We start from the raw sequence: 26,880 nt of genomic DNA on the forward strand, positions 1-26,880 counted from the left end.
GCGCTGGTGTCAGGAAAATTAGGAAAATGCTGTCTATTCTCCTCCAACGCCTCGCGGTAGCGCTGTTTCACTTCTGTTCGTATGGAGGAGTTCAAAAAACAGAAGTGGAGGCTTTTAGTGCTAGTGAGGGGATGGTGATCCACTGCTGTGCTGTGACTGCTCTCCTCTTTCCAGTCTAGACATCACATCACTCCCCAAAGCCCGACTAATTCGGTGGCTTTCCTTATTTTGCTCGGCCCAAAATGTCTACCACAACCGGCGGCGGGGAGTTCGGCAATCCTCTACGCAAGTTTAAACTGGTCTTCCTGGGCGAACAGAGCGGTGAGTTTGGACGCCGTTTGCTAACTGGATGTGGAGGAGAGACATTTTAGCAGCATGCTAACTAGCTCATCCTGTTAGCTTGCGGCTACTTAGCAAGCTAAAGCCTTCAAAGGAAAACGATTGAGTCGTCATACATGAGAATATTTCCATATGTGTTCAGGTTAAATGTTTAAGAAGAGACAGCAATGTGGACATTTTCCGGTTGCAATTGATGTGATGATGTCATCGGACACTAAGCTAAATAGTCCTCTTCGTCACACCGCTTGGAGCAAAACCTTAATATCAAAAATGACATAAATAACAGTGGTATTAATTTTGTAAATTTTGTCCTACTTTTACATTAGTGAAGAGATATTGCGTCGTGTTTTTTTTTTTTTTTTTTTTTTTTTAAGAGTCATTTCCTCCTTGACGTCAATGAAAGTAAATGGTTAGCCTAGTAGCTGTTCACTTTCCACTGTGTAGTTACAACATGAATTAGTTTATTGACTGTTAAGATGCTCAATTTAAAATTGGTACATGAACGTCACACTATCGGATAATATTGTGTCGTGGTTAAAATAAAAACCCCGGCTGGACATTACTAGCCACGTCGGCTAGTAAAGGCTAGAACCAGCCGGCCGGTTGGCCTTCCTCGACGATATTTAACACCGGCACATTTGAGAATATTTTGTTATCTTGATCATTGATCATACTTTGTGTTTATTTACCTGGTGCAAACACATAACCGTCTGACTATACAAGAATCAGAAGACGATTTTTGGACGATTATTTTTTGTGACTCCACCCATATTGCCAGCTCAGCGTGTGGGCTAGCCAGTTCACAACAGTGGATAACGTCACGCTGCTTGAGCATTTATTCCACATCATTGTTGAGATTCAGCAGAAGGTTCATGTACTTTAGTTATAGGGAACAAGTTAAAAAAAACACGCTAATCTTTTGAAAACAGATTCCACGGGATTCAAACAAACACAACAACAGCACAATATTTCCTCCTTTCAGAAATGCAACATCTCCATTTTGTCTTCAATCCAATTGGCATGGGGTTATTATTTACCTGCAAACCTTTGGGGATTTTTTTTTTATGGGTTAGGATGCTGGAGTTTATATTCCCGTGCAAATTTAAAGCGAAAATTCTGCCAAAAATGTAATTTGCCAAACACAGACATCGTTTATTCATGCTAGTCCTGTGCGAATCTGAATCACAGTGTTTGTTATAGTAATTGTGCACTGTTGTGTTTCTTTTCACCAGGCATGATTTTCTCTTTCAATTCCTTGCAATCATGTACCTTTCTGTTTTCATCCAGGGTAATGGATGCCGCTAGGAAAATTTGTATTAGCAGTCTTGACAGATTTTCAGCGGCAAATTATACACTACCGTTCAAAAGTTTGGGGTCGCTTAAAAATTTCCTCAATTTTGAAAGAAAAGCCCTACTTTTTTCAATGAAGATAACATTAAACTAATCAGAAAGACACTTACTACATTATTAATGTGGTAAATAAACATTATAGCTGCAAATGTCCAGTTTTTAATGCAATATCTACATAGTTGTGTAAAGGCCATTTCCAGCAAACATCACTCCAGTGTTTTAACTCATTTGCTCCCAAAAACGTATAAATATGTTTTATTTTTAATTGTTTCAGTGTTCCAAAAACATATTCATACGTCTTTTACGTTTTTTGTTTTGTTTTTACAAGAGGCATCTCTAGGTTCTGTTGAACCTAAAGTGCAATGCACAATGCTCAAAACTCATTTTAAAGCAATAAAACTGTCCACTGGAGGACAATAGCGCATTTTGTAAGAACTCATCTCGGACCCAAGAAAGGAGTGAAGAAAAATTGTCAGGAAACGGAAGTTAGAAGGATCTTGTGAAGACGCGTGAGAATTTGAGAAAAATGTGGAGAACGATCAGGGGGAAAAAAGGCAAACGACACTGGAAGAGTGTTTAGAAAAGAAAACAAAACCATTGTCAAAGAAAGATTTTTTAAAATCTATCTTGATGAGACAGACGGTGACGGCCACAACAGTGTCAGGTTCCACACGCGTTCTGCGGAGCTCACATTACGTTACTCCTGAGCCCGAGGTTGAAACCAACGATGAAGATGATGAAAAAAGTGAGACCGATCTTGAACCGGACTCATCAAATTACTGGGAGCCACCACATTCAACCGGGAGCAGCCGAGAGCCTTCCCCGATGTTATGTGTGCAAATAGTTCAACAGTTCAATAGTTTGGTTATGTGTAAATAAATTGTTACTTTGCGATCAGAAGCTCTATTTGTCTTGTTGTTTGTTATTTTGTAGAACGAAAACATTTATCAGATGTTTGGGATGTCACAAAAGCGAAAAATAGCTGTGTTAAAGTCAAAGTTATGTTTGAAATGTATGCTTTTACAAAAAGCTAAATTTCTCTGTTTTTTCATCAGAAATTGGAAAATTGCTCAAACTAAGCTATTTTCTAATGCTGATTTCTAAAGAATGGAAAAAGATATGAACAAACCTTTTGTTCTACTGAAAGAAGAGAGTAATCTTTCTTTTGGTGGGTTCCATGTTTATATAGCAATAGAACAGAATTTCTGTGGGCCTTGCAAAATCAGTCAAATTCCAGTAAAACGGCCGGGAGCGAAGGGCCTTGCTCCGGTGAAAATGGCTGGGAGTGAGTGAGTTAATGGTACAGTGTGTTTGCTAATTGCGTTAAAAGCATAATAGATGATTAGAAAACCCTTGTGCAATTACGTTGGCACCACTGAAAACAGTTTAGCTGGTTAGAGAAACTGTAAAACTGACCATCCTTTGAGCTAATTGAGTATCTGGAGCATCACATTAGTGGGTTCAACCGTTCAATTAAACTCTCAAAATGGCCCGAAAAAGAGAACTTTCATGCGAAACCCAACAGTCTAGAAATGAAGGCTATTCCATAAGAGAAATTCCCAAGAAATGGATGATTTCCTACAAACAGGCTCTAACCAGAGTAGGAAGACAAGTGGGAGGCCCCGCTGCACAACTGAGCAAGAAGACAAGTACATTAGAGTTTCCAGTTTGAGAAATAGACGCCTCACAGGTCCTCATCTGGCAGCTTCATTAAATAGTATCCGCGAAACGCAAGTGTGAAAGTCTACAGTGAAGAGACGACTCCAGGATGCTGGCCTTCAGGGCAGAGTGGCAAAGAAAATGCCATATCTGAGACTGGCAAATCATAATATGGGCAAAGAAACGCAGACATTGCATAGAGGGAGATTTAGAAAAACTTATGGACAGACAAATTGAAATTTGAGGTGTTTGGATCACAGAGAAGAACATTTGTGAGACAGAGAACAACTGAAAAGATGCTGGAAGAGTGCCTGACGCAATCTGTTAAGGATGGTGGAGGTAATGTGATGGTCTGTGGTTGCTTTGATGCAGGTAGTGTATCCAACAAAAAAGGATTTTAAATTAGGAAGCCTATCAATCCATTTTTTCAACCCCATCCCATAGCCTGTGGACAGTGCTTGATTGGAGCAAATTTCATCCTACAACAGGACAATGACCCAAAGCACACCTCCATATTATGCAAGAAGTATTTAGGGAAGAAGCAGGTAGCTGGTATTCAATCTGAAATGTAGTGGCCAACAGAGTCACCGGATCTCAACCCCATTGAGCTGTTGTGGGAGCAGCTTAAACCATATGGTACGCAAGAAGTGCCCATCAAGCCAATCCAACTTGTAGGAGGTTCGTCTGGAAGCGTGGAGTGATATTTCTCCAGATGACCTCAACGAATTAACTGCTAGGATGCCAAGGTTCTGCAACGATGTAATTGTTGCAAATGGAGGATTCTTTGATGAAAGCAAAGTTTGAAGGATTTCTTTCCTTTCCCAATGTCTTGACTTTATTTTCCATTCATTTTGCAACTTATTTGAAAAGTAAAACTGACTTTTCAGGGGAAACACAAAATTGTCTGGGTGGCCCCAAACTTTTGAACGGTAGTGTAATTCGGCCTTATATTGGACTGAATGGAAATACTCCGCAGCACCATCTTACGGAGCCCCTAAAGGGAGATCGACAGAAATAAAATTTAATTTAAGCAATCTGGTGCACACCAGAAAGTTTCTGGTGAAACAATCTGGTAAACATTAGCATTATATTGCATTTAAGCTAGCAGACTTTTACTATGCAAGTTAGCCAATTCATGTAAACATTAGCATTAGATAACATTTAAGCGAGCGGACTAATTTTCCCCAGATAGTTTTTGGTGCGCAGTAGAAACAAACTGGTACGCACCAGATTGCTTAAATTTATTTTATTTCTGTCGATGTGCCCTATGGGGCTCTGTATTATCTTCGACCTGCAGGTGGAGCTTAGCTGAATCCCCCAAAAAAGGGAAATAATTATCGGCCGATAATGGCAATTATGATGTCACACAGATAATCCAGATAAAGCGAAATTCAACCGATAATGCAATAATAACATTTATATAGTATATAATTATATACTTGATTTAGCCTCCAAATGTGCGCAATCAACAGTTTTGTCCAATTCTGCTAGTTTTAAGGTGTTTTTGCAGTGTAGTAATGTGATATACAGTGCCTTGCAAAAGTATTCGGCCCCCTTGAATCTTGCAATCTTTCGCCACATTTCAGGCTTCAAACATAAAGATATGAAATTTAATTTTTTTGTCAAGAATCAACAACAAGTGGGACACAATCGTGAAGTGGAACAACATTTATTGGATAATTTAAACTTTTTTAACAAATAAAAAACTGGAAAGTGGGGCGTGCAATATTATTCGGCCCCTTTACTTTCAGTGCAGCAAACTCACTCCAGAAGTTCAGTGAGGATCTCTGAATGATCCAATGTTGTCCTAAATGACCGATGATGATAAATAGAATCCACCTGTGTGTAATCAAGTCTCCGTATAAATGCACCTGCTCTGTGATAGTCTCAGGGTTCTGTTTAAAGTGCAGAGAGCATTATGAAAACCAAGGAAAACACCAGCCAGGTCCGAGATACTGTTGTGGAGAAGTTTAAAGCCGGATTTGGATACAAAAAGATTTCTCAAGCTTTAAACATCTCAAGGAGCTCTGTGCAAGCCATCATATTGAAATGGAAGGAGCATCAGACCACTGCAAATCTACCAAGACCCGGCCGTCCTTCCAAACTTTCTTCTCAAACAAGGAGAAAACTGATCAGAGATGCAGCCAAGAGGCCCATGATCACTCTGGATGAACTGCAGAGATCTACAGCTGAGGTGGGAGAGTCTGTCCATAGGACAACAATCAGTCGTACACTGCACAAATCTGGCCTTTATGGAAGAGTGGCAAGAAGAAAGCCATTTCTCAAAGATATCCATAAAAAGTCTCGTTTAAAGTTTGCCACAAGCCACCTGGGAGACACACCAAACATGTGGAAGAAGGTGCTCTGGTCAGATGAAACCAAAATTGAACTTTTTGGCCACAATGCAAAACGATATGTTTGGCGTAAAAGCAACACAGCTCATCACCCTGAACACACCATCCCCACTGTCAAACATGGTGGTGGCAGCATCATGGTTTGGGCCTGCTTTTCTTCAGCAGGGACAGGGAAGATGGTTAAAATTGACGGGAAGATGAATGCAGCCAAATACAGGAACATTCTGGAAGAAAACCTGTTGGTATCTGCACAAGACCTGAGACTGGGACGGAGATTTATCTTCCAACAGGACAATGATCCGAAACATAAAGCCAAATCTACAATGGAATGGTTAAAAAATAAACGTATCCAGGTGTTAGAATGGCCAAGTCAAAGTCCAGACCTGAATCCAATCGAGAATCTGTGGAAAGAGCTGAAGACTGCTGTTCACAAACACTCTCCATCCAACCTCACTGAGCTCGAGCTGTTTTGCAAGGACGAATGGGCAAGAATGTCAGTCTCTCGATGTGCAAAACTGATAGAAACATACCCCAAGCGACTTGCAGCTGTAATTGGAGCAAAAGGTGGCGCTACAAAGTATTAACGCAAGGGGGCCGAATAATATTGCAAGCCCCACTTTTCAGTTTTTTATTTGTTAAAAAAGTTTAAATTATCCAATAAATTTTGTTCCACTTCACGATTGTGTCCCACTTGTTGTTGATTCTTGACAAAAAATTAAAATTTTATATCTTTATGTTTGAAGCCTGAAATGTGGCGAAAGGTTGCAAGGTTCAAGGGGGCCGAATACTTTTGCAAGGCACTGTATGTTAGGAATGGCTTACTTTTAAAGGCATTTTTGTGCAACTTGGGTGTTTGCTCTCTAAGTAATTGTTGCCAAAAGCTTACCATTACACAACGTCATTGCCATTGTTTAGTTGTTGGAATTTACAACTTGTTCACATTTGATGTGGAAAAAAATAGCACTAAATTACATTTTTGCACAGTAACATTTGATCTTTGTTTACTTTAAAATTTTACATACATGTTTGAATAGAATTATCGGCGTCACATTATCGGTTATCGGGTGGAAGGGGCAGGAAATGATCGGTTATCGATATCGGTTGGAAAATGTATTATCGTGCATCACTAGTTTGCAATGCCTTTTTATTCTGAAAGTGCCATAAAATTTGTGTTTCTTCATAATTGCAGTCAAACCTAAACCGTATTATCTTTCTTACAGTGGGAAAGACATCCCTCATCACCAGGTTTATGTATGACAGTTTTGACAACACCTATCAGGTAAATACAATATCTCATTGAAAAAAATCAGTTTCAAGTGAATTGCAATTATGAAATGAAGTAACTTCCTGTCTCGTCTTGTCACATTCTGCTAGTCTTAACACCTCGTGCTGGTACTCAGGAACACTTTTTGCAGCGTCTCACAAACACACACAATTTAGTTAAAATATTTGTCACACAGTGACACTGGTGGCAATAATTGGTGTAATTGTGTGCTGTTGACACATGGCATAGATGCATAAAAAGCTCTATAATGGGGTCTCCTGGAGCTGAGCTAAAGAAAAAGTGCTGCTGAATTTATCCTCTGCCACAACTAATCTGTTACATAAGTGACGGACTGAATCTAACATAAAAATATATATTTTTAATAGTGGTACCTCTACTTATGAACATCTCTACAAATTATATTTTCAGGTTACGACATGCCTAAAAAGGGGGGGGGGGATGCCTCTTGTTACGAGTGAAATTTCAGGTTTGGAAATGCAAAAATAATGCATAGTTTGGGGTGCTGCATGTATGGGCAACTACTCCCAGAGTTTACTAAAAGTGATGTACTCATATATGAGCTCTGCCATTGGCTATTGCCGAGCATCTTCCTGGCATCCAAATGGCTAACACTGTAAAATGTAAGTGTATGTGGCATCCACTTCATTAGCACTTCTGGCTGTAAGGACTCTCTGCAGCCATTCATGAGCATACGTATTAACTAGAGCTGAAACGAATACTCGAGCAACTCGAGTTTAAAAACTGATCCGAGTAATTTTATTCACCTCGAGGAATCGTTTAATTTTGCCAGCTCGAAGCATCCCGTTTTGCCCGGACTACTTTTAATGCAGGGCAACGCGCTGACGTCACGTGCGTAGAGGAAGAAGCAATAAAAAAAAAAAAAAACTTACCGCAGCCGACAGCCGCTACAAACTACGCCGACGTTGCTAAAAACTACGCCCGCATGATGCTAGTTTGGTAGCCGGTAGTTTCCGATGCGTCTCATAGATATCGCATGCATTTAGGACTAGATGCGAAATGACAGAATCTGCCGCGTCTGGGCAGCATTAGTAAACAGCCGCCATCTTTAAGCAGTAGACTTCTCATCGCTAATAAATATAACGTTACTGTCACATGCTCACATAACGTTAGCCCTTCGGAGGGCTAGGTTTCTATTGATTATGACCACTGTCGATGCGTGGCTAACGTGTCTTACATACAGGCTTTATTTAATCTGTAAAAACACAGCGCTGTAGAGTGATGAGGGTGTAAAATTAAAACATAATAAAGCTAACTGTCAGTTTTAGCTCAGTAGTCATTGCTGAATAAATGTGCTCCAGTACAGCAGGTATCATACATTTATTTTGAACACTGCAAAAACTCAAAATCCTACCAGTACTTACAGTTTAGACTAACTTAAAACTTAGCTTAAAAATAGCTTGAGACAAATGGAAACTAAATTGAAACACGTGGGAAAAACACGTAGCTCTCAAGTGATGTGTTATCAAACGTAATTACATTTTTAGGTAAGAAATATGTTTTTTATATAAGATCTAGAATTTTTTGGGGGTGAAAGCAGTGAATTTTTTTTCCTAGTCACATCTTAGATGCAATTGTTGGCTGTTTTCAACAATGTACATCGAAAATAAAGACATTGATTGACTGAAAATGGTTCAATACTGGATTAAATGTCTTTTTTTGTCATGTACAGTATATGTATAATTGCTCTTTACCTAAAAAAAAAATGTTTTATCCGATTACTCGATTAATCGATAGAATTTTCAGTCGATTACTCGATTACTAAAATATTCGATAGCTGCAGCCCTAGTATTAACTTTTACTCACTATAGCCCCCAAGAAAGTGATGGTAAAAAGAGAAATAGAAAAGAAGAAAGGTATTTTGTCGATACAAACAAAGCAAGAGATAATAGAAAAGTATGAAAAAGTGGTACGCTTGGTTTATATCGCCAAAGAATATGGCCGAAACACATTAACAATCAGCACCGGGAGTTTACAGCATCGTGTGGATGGTTCAAGACGTTCAAAAACCGGAATTATTTCTATTGTTCGGCATGGTGAGCCAAGTAGCGCTGACAAATTTGTGCAAAAATTCAAACAATAGGTGATTGATGAGGACCGCAGTTAAAATGTAAATGACCATCATTTTTATTCTTTATTTTTTGTTTTTCACATGATGCACAACTCTCATTTTGTTTATTGTGCAATAATCGTAACATGAATTTATTACATGTTTTGATGCCTTTTTAAGACACTTGTGTCTGAATTTTGGGCCGCTTGGAACTGATTAGAGCATTTACATGGAAAACGCATCTCTACTTACAGAATTTGCAAGTTAAGAAACTACGTCCAGAACCAATTAATTTCGTAAGTAGAGCCATAGACTTCATAATATTATTCATTATATTATGAAGTCTATGGTAGAGGTACCACTGTAATTGAATTTGAGGCTCAGATTTAAGGAATTTTAAAAACGGCTAAAATTCGCATTGAAAAACCTGGTTTGGGTTTGTTTTTGTATAAGTTAATTATTTAAAAGATATAAATAATACACTTTCTTTTAAGTAAGACTAGTTTTGATTTGAGTAGAATTGTGTAAGATTTTTTTCTGTCAAAAAATCAGTCTCAAAATGCAGTCCAGTTATTATAACATCTAGATAACCACAGAATTTTTGCGACTGAATTTGGGGTTTTTTGCAACCAATTTTTTTGCAATTGTTTTTTGTGACTAAAAATTTTTGGGGCTTGATTTTTTTTCCCACAAAATTTTTTAACTGAATTACGATGCTGGCACAAATTCACTGCCATACTCCTGCAAATACTGCCAATTTGAAGAAAGACATCATAATTTCTTGTGTATCATTTTTTACAAAAAATAAAAAATAAATAATAATAATAATAATAATAAGTGTATATTAAACATGAGTAGAGCCAAAATGAAGAAATGTGGACAAACTGTATTGACGTTAAACAAAACCTTGGTCTCTGAAAAAGGTACTTTTTTTCCAGCGTGATAGTGTCCATTTAAAATTTGACTCTTTAAGAAATTACTATGTGGATAATACTTTTAAAAAATGCACAAATCTAGTACTTTTAATGTTTCAGCTATTGTAGTCATGTTCGTGTTTTAACACCGTGATTGTTTTGCAGGCAACGATTGGAATTGACTTTTTATCAAAAACTATGTATCTAGAAGATCGCACGGTAAGCCACTTTCTCCCCCATTTTTTGTCATTTCCACAATACAATTTTTGAGCATGCTTTGGCTTATTAGCAACAACACCCAACCTTTTCCATATTCTCATCCACTCTTTCACATTTATGACCCTATCGTCCAATCTCATCTTTCATTTTGTCAGACATGATCATCTTATCAGTTCCCTTTTATTTTTTTTTGTTGTCCTTCCATCCTCTGTCTGGGTCATGAAATATGCGCAAATGTGTGGCGGGCGGCCAAAGATTCGGCTGCAGCTCTGGGACACAGCGGGACAGGAGCGTTTCCGCAGCCTCATCCCGAGTTACATCCGAGACTCAGCCGCTGCAGTTGTGGTTTATGACATAGCCAGTAGGTATCATGGCCTTGCCTCACCTCCTTGTCCTTTGCTTGTACATTAGGGCTCCCACCATCTACCGACAACTAACCGATTATCAAATTACTTGAATTTTGATAGTCTATTAATCGCCTAGGGACGTCCAAATTTTCTTTTTTGAACTTCTAAACTCATTCACTCCTCATTCTCAAGCCCTGATGGATTTGACAACTATTAATGTCAAATGGCAGCAATAGATTGATAGAAAATGATGAAGATATTTATTGATTTATTTATTGATGTTTTCAAATTTATTAATAAAATTTCGCCAACAGTTTCTGTTATCAGGATGATGCAAATGCTTTTTTTTTTTTTTTGCGGCAAAATTTTTGTGACTGAATTTTGATGTTGAAGAAATTGTTCGAAATTCATGTTCAAACTCCGATGGCACAAATTTACTTCAATAGAAGTAGTCCTATCATACATTACCACGTGCAAGGGCATCCAATTCAAGAGCGTTTTGTGGTGTGGAATCTAGAGGGGTTCCAAAAAATCAATTATTACATGCATCGCGATTCGACACGTGACTATTCGATTACGGTTCAAAAAGGTTAAAAAAACGATGATTTTCCCGCATAGCTTTATGACAGCCCCTCGTAGCGGAACAAAATTCAAGACACATCTGCCGCCCGGACACCTTTAACGGACGCACGCACAACGTTATTATGGATGCTGATTTACTCCTTTTCAAAAGACTGGAAAATAAATTTGTGTATGAGACAGGCAGGCAAAGAAGCGTGACCCAAGCACGACCGCACTGTTATTTTTTAGAGCAAGAGGGGAAGAGAGTTCGTTGCTCATCGTCTTTCAGATGTCCAGCTGTAGTTTCAAGTCATTTCGATTGAAAACTGTCCTGAGTGTGTTGCTAAGACCCGTGTGCGTCTATAAGAGGTGAGTACACAAACCCTCTTGTACTCTTTAGTTAGGGTGTAACGGTACATGTAATAGTATTGAACCATTTCGGTACGTGGTAGTCGGTTCAGAAAGGACGCGTACCGAACGAGTTTCTGACATAAAATAACCCTTACTTTTCGAGGCTGTGAGTCAATTGGGTTACAGTTTCTTTGTGTAGATTATATTTACTCCGTCTTCTCTACCATAATGAGGACCAACACAGTAGGACAGTCCAGAAACGTCAACGACGCGACCACGTGGCCACTGCGAGAACGCAGTGAAATGCGGGCGTCAGAGTCAATCAGCCAATGCACACCAGTCGCAGTGCGGCCGCGTGTTGGATGCGTCCCAGAAGCGGCTCGACGCGACCCACGCGAAAAGAACGGCAGAGTTTATTATTTGACGCGAGACGCGGCCCTCCTGCATCAATACTACTACCGATAGCTAGGATCGGGCCGGAAGTCACTTGTGTAATAATACGGTGGATCCGGTTGATTTTCAAACTAATATGCAATCGTAACCTACTTCTTGAGTCCATCAGATCTCATGAGTGGTAGATCGGGGCACAGTTGACTTGTCTTTGTTGATTTACTACGGTCTTCTCTGCTATAATAATAACCAACACGACCCCGTGTTCAATACAAAACCCTCGTACCACAACAAAACAAGTAGGAACTAATATTCACATAGGAACTAAAGTTATACAACATAAAATATACGATATAAATGAATACTACATCACATTTGTAAAATATAAACACATAATAAAATAATAGCCCATTTTAATAAAATAAATTGAAATAAGCTAAAACACCTGTAATTAAATAATAAGAATAATACACACATCCCGCTTACACAATTAAATGTATTAATTTCTGTTTGGCGCTTTAACTTGAAAAAATCAACCATTAAAGCTTTTGAAAACTGTTCATAAGAAAAAAAAATGTTTCATTGAGGCATTTCATTTGTAAAGTACATGTTAAAATTACATGTTAAAATCTTTGTCATTGAGATTGCTTTTCTCTTTAGCACAGGACTTCTTTTTTCTTCTTTCTTCCAGAAAGAAAGCTGACCAATACGCGGGGTCTGAAAGGCAAATTGTTGTTGGATTATCTTTAAATACCCGCTACTTTTTGAGCAGAATTCTAGCTTTGTATAGGCTAATGTTCCTATTGTTGAAAGCACAAAAGTGTGTAATAAACAACTAGCACATTTATATTTTGCATTTTGTTTTCTTACTGTGCCGAAAATGAACCGAACCGTGACCTCAAAACCGAAGTACGTACCGAACCGAGATTTTTGTGTACCGTTACACCCCTACTGTTTAGCCTTTATTGTTGTTCTTTTTGATGTGTTAATATTTAGCGCCGAGCGCTAAGCTTATTAGCTAATTCGCTAACGTGTATTTCATATGCAGAACGTGTAAAACCATGATTAAGTACAGCGGTAACACTACAAACATGCGAAATAGTACAGAAATCTGTGAAAACAAAGTATATTGGTTAAAAGAAGTCTTATTTCTAAAGACACTTTATTTCCAGAAAATGTGGAATTCATTCCACCTGTGTAAATTTTATTGTATTGTTGAGAGAAATAAGTACTGCCTTTAAAATGGTTAGTGTTTTTGCACTTTCTTGTAAAAATAAATTGAAAAGCAGCTTAAGGGCAGCTTTTTGTTGTATGTTCCATCATTCCTGTTGAATCATTAGGATATATATAAATAATGGACAAAAAATTATTTTTGTACTTTATTAATTAGTAATGTACGATGCATCGATAATTGCGATAACAGTGATCATCGTCAATACCGTGATCATCGTTCAAGAATCGAATCGTAGCCCCCTGAATCGTAATCGAATCGAATCGAATCGAATCGTGGGGTGCCTAAGATGGCACACCCTTAGTGGAATCCCGGCTTTAATCTACTGCTGTCATGATACTAAAATTTTCAACCTATATCAATACTAAAAACATACTTTATACTATTTTTGATACTACATAAATAAAACTCAATTTTTTAATGAGAAATTTCAGTGCCATTGACGATGATAGACGTCCAGTCATGTGGCTCTTTAACACTAAGTTAAAACTTTCTAAATGAGTTTATCACTACTAGATGTTAGGAAAATGCAAAAATCTATTAGTATCAAGAGTAGTGCAAAAGGAAATTTCCCTGAGGACAGCAAGTTTCTGGTTACACGTAGTCATGTAAAAACAATGAATTGAGTATCGATACTTTTGCAGTCAACTATCATATCCGGCTACAACATTTCTGTATAAATACTTTTTGATACTTTCGACAGCCATACTTTACACCACATTTAGAGAGTGCACAGAGGGGTCTCTACACTTTCGTTGATTAGCGGCTGTATTGTACAGATAGAGGCTGATGGAATGAATCACCTAACATTTCTTCCGATGTCTCCTTGTGGGCAGTGATAGACTATAACTAAAGAATGAATCAGCAGGGCCTTTCTGTTCCTCCTTATCCTTCTCCTGCATTCAGCTCCTCACCTCCACTTCATTATTTCAACCATTCTTTCATCAAAAAAATGGCTTGGCTTGCATTTTTCTATTTCTAGCTCTACTTTCTGCTTTCCCCCCTCTTTATCTGCACTCTCCGTTCCAAATTGCAGGTCAGACTGCAGCTTTGGGACACTGCTGGACAGGAGCGCTTTCGTAGCCTAATTCCCAGCTACATCCGCGACTCTACCATTGCTGTGGTTGTATATGACATCACCAGTGAGTCAGATATAATATTGTCGGTTGAACTGAATTTTCTGAATTGGGGAACCAAAACATTGAAATTAGGCTACGTTAACACTGCGGGTCAATTGTTTTCTTTTCTCATATGCAATCCTACTGTTGCCATTATACAAAAATTTTCAAGTCCATATCAATACTGAAATAATTACTCGATACTATATAAAAAGAACACAAAATTAAATGTTTTTTTTTTTAATTGAGTATTTCTCTCCGGTTGTGGTCGTTCTCTTTGACAAAAAAAAAAAATGTTGAAATGCCCCAAAATTAACATTAAGTGACTCATAAGAGTCACAAATCCAACACAAAGTAATCCAAAATCAACAAGATGTGAAATGTAAGTACTCTAAAATTAACATGGAAGCAGCCCAAAACTTAAAACGACAAAAAAAATAAAAAACTGGGGTGACTGGCTGTGAATCTTTCAGTGCCATTGACGATATTAGACGTCCAATTCATTTTTACAGGGAAGGCCAAATGAACGGTTCGTTCATTCACCCCTCCCGATCAAAATGAATTGGAAATCTTGCCCTGTCAATGGTAGACAATGAGTTAACAAGGAAAATGCAAAAATATCCTCGATTACCACCAAGAATAGAGAAAAATATAATTTTCCCGCATCACAACAAATTTCTGTTGACCTGTGGTAATGCAAAGACAGACAATTCAATACTTTTGCAATCAGAGATGGTGTGCGAATGCATTCTTTCAGTGTAGATGCTTTGATACTTTTGACAACGCTACGCGATACGGATCTGATTTTTCCATGCAGTGTGAACAATCCAATTCAGATTTTTTTTTCGAGCCGACCTGAGCTCATTCGTACGTGGATACAAATCAGATATCGTTCCGACGCCTCACTATGAACCCAAATCCGTATGAATGCGACTTAGATTTCAGAGCGTCATCACCGAAAGTTTAGTTACGAAAAATGTTCAGCCTAATATGTATTTTTGAAGCAATTTTAAGACTTGTAGTTGAAACACAGATCAAACAGAATGTTATTGTATATCCTTCAAAATAGAGATGCACCATAATATCGGTCACCGATACTTATCGGCCGATAATGGCAATTATGAAGTCACACAGATAATCCAGATAAAACGAAATTCAACCGATAATGCAATCCGATAATTACAGTATATACTTGATTTAGCCTCCAAATGTGCACAATCAACAGTTTTGTCCAATTCTGCTAGTTTTAAGGAGGTGTTTTTGCAGTGTAGTAATGTGATATGTTAGGAATGGCTTACTTTTAAAGGCATTTTTGTGCAACTTGGGTGTTTACTCTCTAAGTAATTGTTGCCAAAAGCTTACCATTACACAATGTCATTGCCATTGTTTAGATGTTGGAATTTACTACTTGTTCTCATCTGATGTGGGGAAAAAATAGCACTAAATTAGATTTTTGCACAGTAACATTTTATCTTTGTATACTTTAAAATTTTACATACACATTTGAATAGAATTATCAGCGTGACATTATCGGTTATCGGGTGGAAGGGGCAGGAAATTATCGGCTATCAATATCGGTTGAAAAATGTATTATCGTGCATCACTACTTCAAAATTATAGGAACAAGCTCCCAATTTCCAATTTCCATGCCTTGATACATTTGACTTACTAACACAAGTACTTTAGAATCTGACATGTGGGAATCTAGTAGCATCTTGTAAATGTTTGTGTGCGCTGATTTTATTTTCTTTTATTTGCAGATCTAAACTCTTTCCAACAAACCTCAAAGTGGATCGACGACGTTCGAACGGAGAGAGGAAGTGATGTCATTATCATGCTTGTTGGCAACAAAACAGACCTTGCAGACAAAAGGTATGTCGTCTGTTGACGCAACAGTCTCCATCTGTTGAGGTTCTGTTGTACTTCAGTCTTGTAGAAACCAAAGTCAAGCCCAGGTATCCCAAATTTCCCCTCGAAAGTGAACCCCATTCATTTTTGTCTGTTTGTTATAATTTGCCCCTTTGATTCAGACTCAGTTTTTTTTCTTTTTACAGTGAACCCCAGCAGTTGCATGGTTAATCTTTTATACCCCACTATGTGTGACCCAGCACAGCAAAATTTTAAAAGTGTGGTTTAGGTATAATTTAAAAAAAAAGGGGGGGGGGGGGGGGGGTTCAGCACGTCACGAGTGACACAACCAGACACTGCTACGATGCAGGCTAACTACACATAAAATGTCACACATTGTGAACACGTAACAGAAACTATGGCACATTTTCGTCTCGTAAGACAAAAAAAATCGCATTCATCTTGTTATATTTTTGTCAAGCAAAACACGTTTTTAGCTCATTATCGTCTCGTCAGCGCCATGAAAAAAAATAGTTTGTTGACAAAATATTATAGTCATCGTTGACGAAAACAACACTGCCTCTTAATCGATCTGTATCATTTACCTTTAGAATCTTGAAATGTCTTGTGTCTTTGAGTCAAAAGTCTTTGTGAAAAGAGTATTGAAGTAAAGCCGTGCCATCTGTTTGAATACGAATTTATAATACTGAATTAAAAATTTAAATAGTTTGAAAATTGTGCCACAAAAATTCGATTGTCAAAGATTTGGTCACGAAAAAAATGGGAAAACTTGATCTCATTATGTTCATTCAGGGGGAAAAAAATGGTTGCAAAACATTCGGCCAAAAACAATTTTGGTCACAAAAAAATAGTAGCAAAACATTCAGTTGTTAAAAAAAAAAAATCCAGTCACAGAAAATTTTGAGAAGGGTCCAGCTGCAGCCCGGTGTACTCGCCAAACGCACCCCCTACTTTCAACGACCAATCAGATCAAGCGTTCGCAAGCATCTGAATTCCGATGCCGAACAAATTCAGTTAGAAATTCATATTTAAACTCCAATGGCACAGTTTTGCTGCCATAAGTCACACACCGTGTTTAACGACCACAGACTCAATATCCCACAATGCACGGAGGGGTGAAAAGAGAGTTAATCGAAGTCAGTTTTTTTCAGAGAGCAACAAGCTATGCTAGAATCAATCTGAGTGTTAATTCCTTATGGATTCCCAGAAAATCTTTAAGTTATAACGCCCTAGCATTATAAAAAATAGTTATGAAATGAGCAAAAGTGATCCTTAATCTCATCTTTCTTATTTAGGAAATTCTTGTGAGGATATTTACAAAATCTGTAAAGATATGGGCAGTTGTTTTTGCCGTCATTTCTGACGACTTGGTGGAGTATCTTAACTAATTTACTCCAAGCCATTTTCACCGGAGCAAGGCCCTTCGCTCCTGGCCGTTTTACTGGATTTTGACTGATTTTGCAAGGACCACAGAAAATTCTGTTCTATTGCTATATAAACATGGAACCCACCATGATTAGACTCTCTTCTTTCAGCAGGAAAAAAAGTTAATATCTTTTTCCATTCATTAGAAATCAGCATTAGAAAATAGCTTAGTATGAGCAATTTTCCCAATTTTTGATGAAAAAGAAGAAATTGAGCTTTTTGTGAAAGCATACATTTCAAACATAACTTTGACTTACCCACAGCAATTTTTTGCTTTAGTTACATCCCAAACATCTGAATAATGTTTTCCTTTTACAAAATATAAACAACAAGACAAATAGAGCTTTTGATAGCAAAGTAACAATTTATTTACATATAACTAACTGAGAGATGACGCTGTTGTTGCCGCGGCAGCCGGGTAAACTTTTCCCTCATCGCTGCCTGTCTCATAAAGATGGATTTTTTGAGTCTCTGCGGGGTACGGACTCAACAGCATCTTCCGCTGCACTGGTGGTCCCGGTCGTTCTGCTCGGTTGTCCAGTGCCTGGCATCCCGGGCGTCCTTTAGGTTGTTCTGCTCGGTCGTCCCCCGCCTGGCATTCTTCTGCCAGCGCTCCGACCGTGCGGCCCGCCCGTTCGTTGCCGTTGAATCGGGTTGCGGGTCTTACCAAATGCGCTACTGCCCTCCAGTGGCCAGTTTTATTGCTTTATAATGGATTTTCAGCTTTGTGTTTTGGAGCTTAGTTGAATCAGAACCCATAGATGTCTCTTACGAAAAAAAACGTAAAAGATGTATTTGGGACTCTGAAACAATTACAAATAGAACGTATTTATATGTTTTTGGGAGCAAATGAGTTAAAATTGTGATGCATAGAACGTATTTATGTTTTTGGGAGCAAATGAGTTAAAATTCTGATGCTGATGTTGGAACTTTGAACTAATAAAAGAGGCGTCTATGGAACATTTAATAAGAAATGTTTCTGTGAGACTTGCGACAGCTTTTGCTATGCTAGGTCACCACTGTTATTTCAGTCTTTTTCTTTGCCTCAGATTTATGTTATTTCCCCTTGTTTCATTCTGCCATTTTGATATGATTTCATTTCTGTTTGTTTGCATGTGTTGTGTGTTTTTTGGGATTTTCCACCTTGTCTTCTCCCCACCTACCCAACACCTTTCTCCACCCCCTCACCCGGAACGTTGGCAGACAAGTTTCTGTCGAGGCGGCAGAGAGGAAAGCGCGAGAGCTCAATGTGATGTACATAGAGACCAGTGCCAAGGCTGGTTATAACGTCAAACAGGTTGGTGGTGGCTAGGCTAGGCCAGGCGAAGCAGCCATTTTGCGACACCTCCGCATAGGCCTGCATTGCAACTTGACTGTTTAATCAATACAATGAGTCATTTTCTCTCCTCTGGCTTTCTTTCTGTGTTCTAACCAAACTAACCTCTCTTGTATTTCAAACCGAAACTCAGCAAGCGTTCTTTTCTCTCCTCCCTTCTCCTTTTGGGCCTGTCCTCTTTGCAACGTCTGTCCTTATGCGTGCCGCTCGGTCCGCTCGAGCAGACAGATCACCACGGAGGAGGGCGAGCAGAGAGCTAAGGAGCTCAATGTCATGTTCATTGAAACCAGCGCAAAGACTGGCTACAATGTCAAACAGGTAGAGACTTGGCACTAACCATGTGGAACTTCCTACTTTCCTCTTTTCGTCGTCTTTTCAATAAATCTGCCTGTAATTTACACGAATTTCACATCTGTTGGCTTTATTATCTAAGTAAAAACAAAGTCGAGTTGTCTACATGTTGACGAAATATTGAGTAATTTATGTGTTGTTGTTTTTTTTCTTTGCAGCTTTTCCGTCGTGTTGCGGCTGCATTGCCAGGAATGGACAGTGCAGCGGAGAAAAGCAAAGAAGACAGTATCCTTCCAAAAATTACCATTTTCATAACAAACTGCTACCCAAATTTTGGTCTTCAAAATAAATGCCTTTTTTTATTTTCCTCAAATAGTGCACACTCACAATAATGGAGGACCAGAATGCCAAAATCAAATAAATATATACAGTGCCCTCCATAATCATTGGCACCCCTGAAAAAGATGTGTTTTTTAGCTTCAAATATTTTTTTTTCATTCAAATAATATGGGACCTTAATGGAAAAAAAGAGAAAAATCCAACCTTCAATACAAGTGCATTCATTCAGTGGGGAAAAAATCCCACAAAGAAAAAATTATTTGACATCAAATAATGTGTGTCACAATTATTAGCACCCCTGGTGTTAATACTTTGTACAACCCCCCTTTGCCAACAAAACAAGGTCTGGGGACTGAGCTGGCCATGGGAGGAGCTTGATTTTGTGTCTGGTGAAACATTTCTGTGTAGATTTGGCCATATGTTTTGGGTCATTGTCTTGCTGAAAGACCCAGTGACGACCCATCTTCAGCTTTCGGGCAGAGGGCAACAGATTTTGATTTAAAATGTCCATGTATTTCAAAGCATTCATGATGCCATGCACCCTAACAAGGTTCCCAGGGCCTTTGGAAGCAAAACAGCCCCACAGCATCACTGACCCACCCCCATACTTCACAGTGGGTATGAGGTGCTTTTCAGCATGCGCATCTTTCGTGGCACGCCAGACCCACTTAGAATGTTTGTTGCCAAAAAGCTCAATCTTGGTCTCATCTGAACAAAGCACACGGTCCCAGTTGAATCCTGGGACCGTGTGTATTTTTGTGTGACACCAAGATTGAGCTTTTTGGCAACAAACTCTAAGTGGGTCTGGCGTGCCAAGAAAGATGCGCATGCTGAAAAGCACCTCATACCCACTGTGAAGTATGGGGGTGGGTCAGTGATGCTGTGGGGCTGTTTCGCTTCCAAAGGCCCTGGGAACCTTCTTAGGGTGCATGGCATCATGAATGGTTTGAAATACCAGGACATTTTAAATCAAAATCTGTTGCCCTCTGCCCGAAAGCTGAAGATGGGTCGTCAATGGGTCTTTCAGCAAGACAATGACCCTAAACATATGGCCAAATCTACACAGAAATGGTTCACCAGACACAAAATCAAGCTCCTCCCATGGCCATCTCAGTCCCCAGACCTTGTTTTGTTGGCAAAAGGGGGTTGTACAAAGTACAAAGTATTAACACTAGGGGTGCTAATAATTGTGACACACATTATTTGATGTCAAATAATTTTTTCTTTATGTGGGATGTTTTCCCCACTGAATGAATGCACTTGTATTGAAGGTTGGATTTTTCTCCTTTTTTTTAATTAAAAAAATATATATTAGAAGCTAAAAAACACATCTTTTTCAGGGGTGCCAATAATTATGGAGGGCACTGTACATTGTTAAATGTGTTTTTGAAAATTGTTTACAGTGATCCCTCGTTTCTCGCAATAAGTGAAAAACCGCAAAGTAGCCCCCCCTTAAATTTTTTTTTAATTAAAAAAAAAAAATTGTGTTCAACGTATTTATTCTGATTTAACATTGAAAAGATACATATAAGACATGTTATTTCACTTTTGTTGTTTCCCAAGTTAAAATGTTTTTTAATTACTTCAAGTGTAAAAATTATAAGTTTTAAACATGTTACTGTCCACCAAATTATTTTTAAAAAGAATAAATTAGAAAAATGCTTGTCTTTATTAAATGCTTCAATGAGTGAGTACACTCAAATCCGCTCAAGCTGCTCACTTACAATGAGTAGCCACAGAAACTGTTTAACAAGTTAAACAATGATTGACGCATACGGCGCTTTGAAGTTTCAACTTCCAAGCGTCTCCGGAAAGATCGAACCTTAACATGTGTCAATTATCATTAACTTTAAAAAGCAACTCTAGTCCACAGCCTTACAAAGAAAAGCAGCAGGAGCGAGAGACTACGTGATTGGATCGGGACAGCTTTACAAAATATTGCATTTGTTTATTTTTTAATTGGAAAAAAAAATCTGCGATGGACTGAGGGCGCGAAGTAGCGAGGAATCACTGTACAGTATTTTTTTGTATGCATTTCTATATTTCTATTTATTTCAATGAATAACTATTTCGAAATGCATTTACTTTTTAAGTGAAAACAAGTGCCCAAATAAAAAGAAATGCCAAAAACCGGAATTAAAAAAAAAAAAAATCTTGCGAAAGTTAGTGCTGCAACGATTGATCGATTAACTTGAGTATTCGATTAGAAAAAAAGATTTGAATTAAATTTTGCTGCTTTGAGTGTTCGTTTAATTAAAGTGGCATTGTAGTGGTTTATTTTGAAAGTGTTTGCATTTAGTTTTATTGATTTGGGCGGATACACTGCCCTCTGGTCTGCCTCATTTCACATGGCTGAATCCAGCTGCTCCGTGTTAAGACCAACATAAGCTAAGTTTTTGTTTGAGCTAATTTTTTTTTTTTTTTTTTAATCCATTCGTAATTTAGTTCATAGGTATATTTTGCCGTTTTTGTGGGAATATGTGTCTGAATCATTTATTAAGAGCATTGTTAAAAAAAATTGTTTTAATAGCTTTAAAGCTAGTGGACTTTTGCTATGTAAGTTAGCCAATTGTTCTTTTATCGTGCATAGATCCTTATTAATTTATTTATACCGTTCGAGGCTCAGCTCAGGTATTTTCATTTTTGATGTTCCTTATCCGATTACTCAATTATTCGAACTAACTAGTCCATCGATTAAACGACTACTAAAATAATCGATAGCTGCAGCCCTACTTGAAATCATTGAAAACAATGTTGAAAAAAAATATAACAACTTTGAAATAAAGATTTAATGACTTAATGATTTATTTATCCACATATTGGCTGCTATTGAAATTGATAGACATCCAATCATGTGGTGTCCAGTCACCCTTCTGCTGTGAATTGAAATGAGTTTATCAATAGAAGACGTCCGATCCATTTGAAGTGGGAGGGTTGGCAGCAGATGAAAATTCCTTCATTCGCTGCTAACCCTCCCATTTCAAATGGATTGGACGTCTAGCACCCCTGAAGGCAGCCAATGAGTTAATTTCCTCCATTTTGGCACTTTTGAACCTCCACACACAAGGTTGAAGTTGTTTTGCAAACTACTGAGCGACATTGCTTTAACTCCAACTACCCTCAGTGATCGACATCAAACTGGAGAAGCAGCCAGAGATGACAGTCACCGAGAGCAGCTGCTCATGCTAGTATCGGACAACCGCATCTCAGCCCGACACCCCCACTCCCACCACCGCCAACAGCTCGTCTCTCAGTGGCCACCAAGGGAACAAACAGAATCCACATTGAAATCAAAGGGACGTGCGTTTATCACTTCCATCCACTTGCATGGCATTCAAGTATATCCGAGCGCAGACTGACTTAGCTGACCGCTTATTTGGTTATCGCACAAGTTCCGAGTCTTTGTGCTGTGACTCTTTTTGTCATTGTTTTCACGTTTAAAAAAACAAAACGCCTCAAAAAAAAAAACTTCACCAGGTTGTGTTCCCAAGATTTGTTTTTGATTATTTAAAAAAAAAAAAAAAAATTTTTTAATAGTTTGTCAACCCAATCTGCTTATTTCTTAACACGTGTGATGTGTTTTATTAACCATCGCTGATGGAAAAAGAAAGGCAAACTGTCTTAACCCTTTATAAGGCATTCATTTAAACACAATTAAAAATTTTTAAGAATAACTGCAGAGAGTAATTTGGGGTCATATACAGGGTTTCTAAACGTAAATGCCCCAAAATTAATAAGTGGTCACCTGAAAATGCTCTAAAGTCAACAGGAAGTGATCTGAATATCCCCAAAAATCAATACAAAGGGACCCACAAATGCCCCAAAGCCAACAGGAAGTGAACAGGAAATTACCCAGGAATGCCCTGGAATCAACAGGAAATTACCCATAATTGCCCTAATGACCTGAGGGAATATACTGACCAGCAGGGCAAAGCGTCGCATTTTCTTATAAATTCAGTTTTTATTTACATTTTACTAATTTATAAATGGACTTATTAACTCTTTCACTGCCATTGAACAAGACAGACGTCCAATCATGTGGTGTCCAACCATCCTCATGCTGTGAATTTAGAGTTTATCACTAGTAGACACACGTCAAATGGATTGGACGTCTATTGCTGTCAATAGCAGACAATGAGTTAATAAAAATACAATGATAACACATTTTGTAATATAAAAAAAAAATCACCAATAAGTCACTTGCCCTATAAAGGGTTAATAAACTTCATTAGTTGGAGCAAAGCACCCACACTTCGTCCATACGGTCTGTCCTCACAACACTCCAATGCTAACCGCAGCTTACAAGGAAGAACTGGCAGTTAATGATCATGTTTCAGTGCCATTGACAGTGATAGATGTCCAAATCATTCGATGGATTACACATCTATCGCCGTCAATGACGGTCAAAACACGTTCCCGGATTTCTACGGATGATGACACAGATGCCTTGCTTGTTTTGTTCACTGACTCAAGCCACAAATATTGTAAAAATAGAGAAAAAGGGAAGCCGGCTGATCGGTGATTGGTGGCTTCAACTCGTCGTTTTCTAGAGCTGGAAGACGTAACTTACTAACACCCTCGCTGTAAAAAGCCGCATTTGTCGCAAGATCCTTAGCTGTATTGCTATTATTGCTTGTGTAAGACCGTTGTTTTTATGTGATTATTTATTGAGTAACTCGGACATATACATAAAAATTTGTTCGCTTGACCAAAAGTGCAAATGTTGAAGCGCATGTCGAAAAGCCATTTTATTTATTTGGGTGTCTGCTTGGGATTGGCACTCTATTGAAAGCCCGATTGGAACGGGATTAGTATTACCAGTGAACCTTAGGCGATTTGCCACATAACAAAGGCCGTGAAATGTACAGAAACTGACTCATGAGTACCTTATAAATAACAAGCAAGTGATCACTCACTTGCCACTGACAACGATCGAAATCCAATTTATTTAAACCGGGAGGACTGGTTGAGTTTGGATTTTTTTGATGTCGAAATGGATTGGATATCTAGCGCTGTCAATGGCAGGCAAGGAGTTGACAAGTAAGTGACCCGAAAAATTGCTTAAAATTAATAGGAAGTGACCAAAAATCAGTCAGAACTAGTCTCGTGCCAATCGGGCTAGAGGCTCTGTACAGCTAAAAGGACAGGTGTCTTGTCGTAAAACTGTTTACAGTCCGTAAAGGCCAAACACTCACAAATAGGGACCACACTTATTTAGCCATGGCTTAACACACTAGTCCTTCTTGGTTGTCTCTGGTTTTAAAAAATATATACCAACATTTTAGGAAAATAATGGATTTGAAGCTCTTTTATGACTTGCCACAACTTACTACTCAGCTTTGTGCTCTTCGGAATTGTGTCTGTCCACTTGAACTATGCTGTCTACTAGTGTTTAGCAATGTTGTGTGAATACTATTACTATCTGATGTGTAAAAAGGAGACTTAATGGCACACAAGTGTAGGCCGATCACATGGAAAACAATAAAGATTATTTCACCAAAGACAAGTTTCGTTTTTTTGGACATCAGAAGTCATCAAAAAGTCATTGTTATAATCTGGACATCAAATATAATTTCAAAATTCTGCAAAATGTTTTCCTAAATTTAGCAATGTATGCTTCTGTCCAAGCCCTGGAGTAGCAAAGCAGCCCCAAAACATGATATTCCCAAAATGTCTTGTATAAACTACCTGTAATCTTTTACATCTATTACATCCTTACTTATCTGCTTTAAGCTAAGACTTTTTATTTATGTTAAATGAAAAGACAACAGCTTTTCATTTTTTTCAAGACTTAGAATATTGTTTTTTTCATGTTTTGATATATCTAAAAATAGACTGTTTAAAATATTTTTTTCATTTGAAGTATTTTTCAATTAAATGGAAAGCAATACTGTTTTTTATTATAAATATTTTTTAAAATATTTTTTTCCTCGTTTTCCACTGAAAAAATATAAAGACAAAATATTTACAACACTGAACAAAAAAATACAGCAAAATAGAGCTGGGATATGTTTTTTCACATATTGACCTTAAAATGTCGACACCAAAACCATAAGCGGATTTTAAGCCCACCCCCTCCCGGTGGCCGAAAAGTGTCATTGCATGTAATTGACTTTTCTATATAAGATTTTAGAGTTTTCCTTTAAAATATTGTCTATAAAAGTTGTAACGCATTAACACAACTAAAATGAATTAAATGAACAAAAAAGGTTTTTATAATGGGTCAAAATTTGAGCCATATTCCTGATTTGTTGTTGTAGTTTTACTCCTTGCCACTAGGGGCTGTCAAACGTTTCTTACCACAGACTTGGAGTCAGCCCCGGTACACTCAAATTGACAACTAATCACGACACGGGTTTGTAGTTAGGAGGGCAGAACAGTTTTTGACTGTAGCTAAGTGCATTGTGCTCGAAAGGAATGTACTAATTTATTTTGTTCCGTTGTGAATACGTTTTTGAGTCTTTTGGTTTGTTACTTGGATAAAGAGCATTTGAGTCAAGACACAATGTTACAAGACACCACCAAAATAAACTTGGATAAGAGAAATGGGCTCGCTGTGTAAACATCGCTTCTTTAACTGCACTGGGCGCACACCATCACAAAATTATTTTTCAAATGGATCATGTGACTAGCGCCTCAGACGGTCATTTGCTTTGCTTAGCCAAAACCACCTGAGGACTAAAAAGGCAAGATGGATGTACGTAATTTTTTTAAACCTAAGCTTTCAAAAGCGACGACAACTACTGAGCAAGAACCAAGGATTGGACCATGAAACGCCAGAGCACTGCCAAAATGGTGAGCGGAGTTTCAATTTGCCCTACTAAAGACGTTAATTGTACAACAGAGCTACCACCGGTGTCTTGCCAATGGAGTTACCCCCGTCAAAAATTGCATGCCTTGGCGGCAGGAGCGCGCACACACACACATTAGTTATGAGTTATGTCGACTTAAACAATTAATTGAAGCCAGGAAAGAACCACAGTTATATATTTTGGACATCAATGTTTATTAAACTGGAGAAACTCCATACAGGACTTGAATTATAGTAATAACAGTTATAGGTCACCCTACGAGTAAAACAGTAACAGTTGCCTTTTTTACATTCAGTACTTATGTTACATTATACGACAGATTTTTTTTTTTTTTTTTTTTTTTTTTTTGATGGATGGGCCATGTTTTAAAACCTCATAGATACATCACCTAAACATGGAAGTCAAGCAAATCAGTGCAGCGCAGTGACTCCGCCCAGGGGGTACAAATTTTTGACGAGGGTAACTACATTGGCAAGCCACCAGCGGGCGTACCATATTCAATGGATGACGATCTTCGCGAAAAGTATAGCTGTCCTAAGCATACTATTATCAATATTCTTGTAAGTTAATTTTATTGCTGATACTGCGTTTCGGGGTCATCAACATGTTGTGGCCCCCCCTG

The 26,880-nt window shown here is 38.2% G+C and overlaps 1 protein-coding gene across 5 annotated transcripts; it reads left to right on the forward strand.

The window, feature by feature from the left end:
• Nucleotides 1-24,966, forward strand: rab41 (RAB41, member RAS oncogene family). Of its 5 annotated transcripts, XR_009064779.1 has the most exons (9): nucleotides 2-321; nucleotides 6,923-6,981; nucleotides 10,135-10,188; nucleotides 14,105-14,210; nucleotides 15,947-16,058; nucleotides 18,684-18,777; nucleotides 19,041-19,134; nucleotides 19,326-19,392; nucleotides 22,571-22,650. XR_009064779.1 is itself a non-coding variant. In XM_057849795.1 (8 exons), exons 1-8 carry the CDS (start codon nucleotides 243-245, stop codon nucleotides 22,633-22,635), a joined length of 636 nt encoding a protein of 211 aa, XP_057705778.1. In that variant the 5' UTR covers nucleotides 1-242; the 3' UTR covers nucleotides 22,636-24,966. The 5 variants fall into 5 exon arrangements, 4 of the variants coding, with proteins under 4 accessions (XP_057705778.1, XP_057705777.1, XP_057705776.1 ...); XM_057849795.1 differs by lacking the exons at nucleotides 14,105-14,210; nucleotides 19,041-19,134 and adding an exon at nucleotides 10,444-10,549 and having other exon boundaries at nucleotides 1-321; nucleotides 22,571-24,966; XM_057849794.1 differs by lacking the exons at nucleotides 14,105-14,210; nucleotides 18,684-18,777 and adding an exon at nucleotides 10,444-10,549 and having other exon boundaries at nucleotides 4-321; nucleotides 22,571-24,966.
• The last annotated feature ends 1,914 nt before the right edge of the window (nucleotides 24,967-26,880 follow it).

The sequence above is a fragment of the Corythoichthys intestinalis genome, chromosome 11 (assembly GCF_030265065.1).
Source record: "Corythoichthys intestinalis isolate RoL2023-P3 chromosome 11, ASM3026506v1, whole genome shotgun sequence".
NCBI classification, from domain to species: Eukaryota; Metazoa; Chordata; class Actinopteri; order Syngnathiformes; family Syngnathidae; genus Corythoichthys; species Corythoichthys intestinalis.